The 6,560-nt window shown below is 49.1% G+C and overlaps 1 protein-coding gene across 1 annotated transcript; it reads left to right on the top strand.

Annotated features, from left to right (window-relative positions):
• Positions 1-3,561: 3,561 nt before the first annotated feature.
• Positions 3,562-4,670, top strand: LOC112077257 (spidroin-1-like; the record flags this gene model as incomplete). The annotated part of the gene is made up of 1 exon (XM_024143806.2): positions 3,562-4,670. A coding segment is annotated over one exon (1,109 nt), but the record flags the coding sequence as incomplete, so codon positions are not given.
• Positions 4,671-6,560: the final 1,890 nt, after the last annotated feature.

Below are 6,560 nucleotides of genomic sequence, written 5' to 3'. Positions count from 1 at the left end.
TAACCAATCCTGTACCAACCACTAACCAATCCTGTACCCGTTAGTAACCAATCTTGTACCAACCACTAACCAATCCTGTACCCTTTAGTAACCAATCCTGTACCCTTTATAGATGATAACAACAGAGAGTAGCAGCGGTGAGGGTGGGGGAGGGCAATGCAAATAGTCTGGGTAGCCATTTGATTCGGTGTTCAGGAGTCTTATGTCTTGGGGGTAGAAGCTGTTTAGAAGCCTCTTGGACCTAGACTTTGTGCTCCAGTACCACTTGCCGTGCGGTAGCAGAGAGGTCAGTGTATGACTAGGGTGTGTTTGACAATTTTTAGSGCCTTCCTCTGACACCGCCTGGTATAGAGGTCCTGGATGGCAGGAAGCTTGGCCCTAGTGATGTACTGGGCCGTWCGCACTACCCTCTGTAGCGCCTTGTGGTCGGCCAGCTCAGGCCAGCTCTAGGAAGACTCTTGGTGGTTCCAAACTTCTTCCATTTAAGAATGATGGAGGCCACTGTGTTCTTGGGAACCTCCAATGCTGCCAYGATTTGTTGGTACCCTTCCCCAGATCTGTGCCTCGACACAATCCTGTCTCGGAGCTCTACAGACAGTTCCTTCAACCTCATGATTTGTTTTTTGCTCTGACATGCACTGTCAACTGTGGGACCTTATATAGACAGGTGTGTGCCTTTCCAAATCATGTCCGATCAATTGAATTGACCACAGGTGGACTCCAATCAAGTTGTAGAAACATCTCAAGGATAATCAATGGAAACAGGATGCACCTGAGCTCAATTTCGAGTCTCATAGCAAAGGGTCTGAATACTTATTTAAATAAGTTATTTCAGTTTTTTTGCAAAAACGTCTAAACACCTGTTTTTGCTTTGTCATTATGGGTATTGTGTGTAGATTTATGAGGCAAAAAATGTATTTAATCAGTTTTAGAATAAGGCTGTAACTTAACAAAATGTGGAAAAAGTCAAGGGGTCTGAATACTTTCCCAAGGCACTGTATATACTCTATATACAGCAGTATGTGGACACCCCTTCAAATTAGTGGATTCTGCTATTTCAGCCACATCTGCTGCTGACAGGTGTATAAAATTGAGCACACAGCCATGCAATCTCCATAGACAAACATTGGCAGTAGAAGGGCCCATACTGAAGAGCTCAGTGACTTTCAAKGTMGCACCGTCATAGGATGCCACCTTTCCAACAAGTCAGTTTGTCAAATTTCTGCCCTGCTAGAGCTGCCCCCGGTCAACTGTAAGTGCTSTTATGAAGTGGAAACGTCTAGGAGCAACAACGACTCAGTTACAAAGTGGTAGGTCACACAAGCACACAGAACGTGACCGTCAAATGCTGATGCGCGTAGTGCTCAAATATCGTCTGTCCTTGGTTGTAACACTCACTACCGTGTTCAAACTGCCTCTGGAAGCAACATCAGCACAAGAACTGTTCATCGGGAGCTTCATGAAATGGGTTTCCATGGCCGAGCAGCCTCACACAAGCCTAAGATCACCATGCGCAATGCCAAGCGTCGGCTGGAGTGGTGTAAAGCTCGCCGCCATTGGGCTCTGGAGCAGTGGAAACGCGTTCTCTGGAGGGATGAATCACACTTCACCATCTGGCAGTCCGATGTGCAAATCCAACTCCATATTAATGCCCATGATTTTGGAATGAGCAGGCGTCCACATACTTTTGGTCATGTAGTAGTACATTTTTAACAGTGTATTTCCACATTGACGCAATGCAGTTAGAACAATGTAAACAATATTTAGTAAATATATTGGGGGGGGAGGGGGATTTAACAAACTAGGCTAACATTCAAGTTGTTTTGAACGGAATAAATAAAAACATTTAAAGATGTTAAAAAACGCTGGTTAATACACAACTTGAAGCTATCACATGTTTAGCCGGGGCCCTCAGTACTTCATCTGATTTGGTCTGTTATTTTCAGTTACCTTTTAAACATTTTTATTTTAACTAGGCCAGRCAATTAAGAACAAATTGTTATTTTCAATGACGGACTACCYGGGAACAGTGGGTTAACTGGTCTAGGAACAGTGGGTTAACTGGTCTAGGAACAGTGGGTTAACTGGTCTAGGAACAGTGGGTTAACTGGTCTAGGAACAGTGGGTTAACTGCATTGTTTCAGGGGCAGAACTAGCAGATTTTAACTTGTCAGCTCGGGGATTCGAATTGAACCTTCGGTTCGAGTCCACGCTTAACCACTAGGTACTTTCACCGTTGTACTTTTGAGAGTCTAAATTGTAGATGTTTAAATGAAATGACATGTATTGGATATAGGACTTTATAATGATTAACAGGGGAATGTCATAAATTAACTCCTTTTTTGACTGTAATAACAAAAGGGGACTCTAATTTTTTGAAACGAAAGTTAGTTTTCTGTATTGTTATCGTAGACTTAGTTTAAAAAAAAAAAAGGGTATATTGATGAATTGAACAATCGATTGTAAAAATCCAAGGTGTTAAGGGTGAATTGATATTATAAACGAGATGGTCCAAGTGACTTTGTGCATTTAGTGGAGAAATGCTCGGAGGAAGATGGGAGGTGACTTAGCTTGCATTCTGTAAGTCCATTTAGCTTCTACTGACCAGGGGCTGCTGCCTGCTCAGTAACAGGGGCTGTGACTGGGGACAAATTGAGTGTTTAAGGATGTGATTGGTGGTGATTCGTAGCATCGTTTTTTGATGCTGGAATGGGTGTTGACCCAGCAGAGATGATCATGTTGAGTGGGAGGACAAGGCAAGAAAAAGGAAAGAGAGAGATAGACAGGCTCTGACAGAAAGACGGCTGACCAAGACAGATAGATGATTGACAGGCTTATACAGACAGGCAGAAGGCAGCAGGCAGGCAGAAGACAGACAGACAGACAGACGCGAAGACACGACAGACAGAGGACAGACAAGACAGACAGACAGACAGAAGATAGATATTATAGAATGATTGATAGCTTAGATGATTAGATAGATAGATAGATGTAATAGATAGATAGAATAGATGATAGAAGAGTAGATAGATGATAGACAGGGGACTGAGCAGACAGGCAGGACAGACAGATAGATTGACAAGCATGCAGACAGGCAGAAGATAGGATAGAGCAGGGCTGACAGACGGCAGCAGACGATAGATTGACGGCTGACAGACAGATATGATAGATAGAGGACGATAGGTGACAGATAGATTAGATAGATTGACAGGAGGCAGCAGACAGTAGGCTGACAGATAGATAGATAAGATTTTGAAGCTTGACGACAGGCAAGGCAGACAGATAGATTGATAGATTGACAAGGCTGACGACAAGCAGACAGGCAGACAGATCGACAGACAGACGACAGAAGACAGACAGAAGACAGAAGACAGACAGACAGACAGACAACAGACAGACGACAGACAGACAGACAGACAGACAGACAGACAGATAGATAGATAGATAGATTAGATGACGGTGACAGCAGATGAAGACAGCAGAGACAGACATAGTTCCTGGTAAGATGTTTCCGAGTAACGAGGAGGAATATTAGTGCTTGCTGCTGCAGGTGAGGCCCAGGGGACAGGGGCAGGGGAAGGGAGGCCAGGGGACAGCAGGGAGGCACAGGGGAACGGCCAGGGGACGGGACAGGGGAAGGGGCACAGGGACAGGGGGACAGGGAGGCAGGGGGACCAGGGGACAGGGACCAGGGAGTGCACAGGGACCAGGGGAGGCAGGGAGGCACAGGGGACAGGGGACAGGGGACAGGGAGGAACAGGGGACCAGGGGAGCAGAGGCGGGGACAGGGGACGGGAGCACAGGGGAAGGGGACCCAGGGGACAGGAGCAAGGGGACCAGGGACCAGGGGAGGCAGGGACGGACAGGGGACCAGGGGGACAGGGAGCGCACAGGGGCCAGGGGACCAGGGGGACCAGGGGGAAGGGGACCGGGAGGGGCAACGGGGACCCAGGGGACAGGGGAACCATGGAGGACGCAGGGACAGGCGAGGGAGGACAGGGGACCAGGGACGGAGGCACGGGGACCAGGGGGACAGGGGACAGGGGACGGGTAGGCACAGGGGAAGGGGACCAGGGAAGGAGGCACAGGGGACAGGGAGGGACAGGGATGGGACCAGGGACAGGGAGGCACAGGGGCAAGGGGAGCAGGGAGGCACAGGGGACCAGGGGAAGGGGGCACAGGGGAGCACAGGGGCACAGGGAGGCAGACCAGGGAGGACAGGGGACCAGGGGAAGGGGAGGCACAGGGGCAAGGGAGCACAGGGAGCCAGGGGAACAGGGCACAGGGGGCAGGACGGGGACGAGGGACGCGAGCACAGGGGACCAGGGGACGGGAGGGGCCAGGGGACAGGGGACCAGGGAGGCACAGGGAAGGAACAGGGAGGCGCAGGGGACGGGACAGGGGCACAGGGAGGCCAGGGACCAGGGGACAGGCAGAGACAGAGGGAGGGAGGACATGACAGGGTAGACAGGGGACCAGGGACCGGCCACAGGGGAGCAGGGGACGCAGGGGACGGAGCAGGGGACCAGGGGACAGGGAGGCAGGACGGGGACCAGGGGCAAGGGGGAACAGGGGACCAGGGGACCAGGGAGGCACAGGGGACCAGGGGACCAGGGGACCAGGGTTCAGCTTGGGCCCTGTCACTGTACCCTGGGCTGGGGGATCAGTGAAGGGCCCTCAGGGAGCCACAGTGGGCTGGAGAGGAGAGGGACCCAGGAGACCATGTGAGTTATCTTCCAGGATCTTATGGGTGTGACATGGAGGAGGTCCATGCTGGTTAATGAAAGATGTGGATTGGTCAATAGGGCCTATAGGATTCATCATACATTATATTATAGCTCAACACTGAGAATCAGACCGAGGGCCTGTACAGTTCCCCTCCAATCAGAAGAGATTATCCCCTAATGGGATTAGAAATGACTCTCCCATACATAATCTAATCCCTGCTATAGGTTTTATTATCGTTCATACCGGGGTGGCAGGTAGCCTAGTGGTTAGAGCGTTGGACTCGTAACCGAAAGGTTGCAAGATCGAATCCCCGAGCTGACACGGTACAAATCTGTCGTTCTGTCCCTGAACAAGGCAGTTAACCCACTGTTCCCTGGTAGGCCATCATTGAAAATAASAATTTGTTCTTAACTGACTTGCCTAGTTAAAGAAAGGAAATAAATAATCCCTCCTATAGGTGCTGTTGCATTGAAAAAAGCTACAGAAGGTCAGATACAGGTCATATTTTCAGCTCAAACTCCAGCTAATGTATGATACTGTAATTCCATTTAACCTCTTTCCCAACTATACAGCATCTATTGTTCAGTCCAAGCCATCCAATGAGAGCAGTGGTGACATCCAGCCAGACTTTCCCCATGCAGCCAGGCCCCTGTTGAACCTGCTAACAAGCTGGTGTTCTGCTCTGCTCAGCCAGCGCCTATGATTGGTCAGCTTTGATGGAGGGAGAGAGGTAGAGAGATAGAGAGGTAGGGAGAGAGGTAGAGAGATGGAGAGGTAGGTAGAGAGGTAGAGAGAAAGAAAGAGGTAGGGAGAGGTTAGCGAGAATGAGAGGTAGGTAGAGAGGTAGAGCGGTAGGGGAGAGAGGTAGAGGAGAAATGAGAGGTAGGGCGAGAGGTAGCAGATCAATACGAGGTAGGAGAGAGGTAAGAGAAAGTAGAGGTAGGGAGAGAGGTAGAGAGGCTAGAGAGGTAGGGAAGATGAGGTAGAGAGAACTAGCGTAGGGAGAGAGCGGAGGGAGGAGAGGTTTAGGCGAGAGAGCGAGGGAGAGGAGTAGAGAGATAAGAGAAGGGAGAGAGGAGGAGAGACAGAGAATAGGGAGAGTAGGGAGAGAGAGACAGATAACAGATTGAAGCAACCACAGACCGAATATTGAATCAGTTATAGAAACCCATTTGCCCGTTTTGTTGTGAGGCTGGGGGCCTCAACATAAGAATTTCAAAAAATGAGGACCAAATATCAATTGAAGACTCTGCATGTAGAATTCTGCAAATAATGTCCTCTCGTGACACGTAAACACCAAATAATGCAATGCCAGAAGGCAGAATTATGGCGAGTACCAGCTAATTATCAAAACCAGAAAGAGCCGTTAAATCTCACAACGCACGGTAAAAGGGAAGTCGATTCAAAGCCTTCCATAACAAAGCTATCACTACAGAGAGATTGAAACCGTGGAGAAAGAGTCCCTAAAGCAAGCTTGGTCCTGGGCTCTGTTCAAAACAGCAGTGAACACACCCCACAGAGCCCAGGACAGCAACACAATTGAGACCCAATGCAAATCATGGAAACAAACAAGATAATTACTTGTGCACATTGGGACAAGAATTAACCCAGAAAAAATAGATCAAACTAGAAATGGCTATTTTGGGCCTAAACAGAGAGTCACACAGTGGCAGAAGTACCGACCACTGTTTTGATGACCGCAGAACTTAAGGAAACTTGATTTTATGTAAGACTCAGTTGAGCATTGTTATTGAGAAAGGCCGCGTAGGGCAGACTGGCTCTCAAAGAGAAGGACAGGCCCTATGTGGCTCATCTGTGCGCACAAAATTAGG

This window comes from Salvelinus sp. IW2-2015, unplaced genomic scaffold (genome assembly GCF_002910315.2).
Source record: "Salvelinus sp. IW2-2015 unplaced genomic scaffold, ASM291031v2 Un_scaffold4410, whole genome shotgun sequence".
Classification (NCBI taxonomy): Eukaryota; Metazoa; Chordata; class Actinopteri; order Salmoniformes; family Salmonidae; genus Salvelinus; species Salvelinus sp. IW2-2015.
This window is presented reverse-complemented; position numbering and strand designations above follow the sequence as displayed.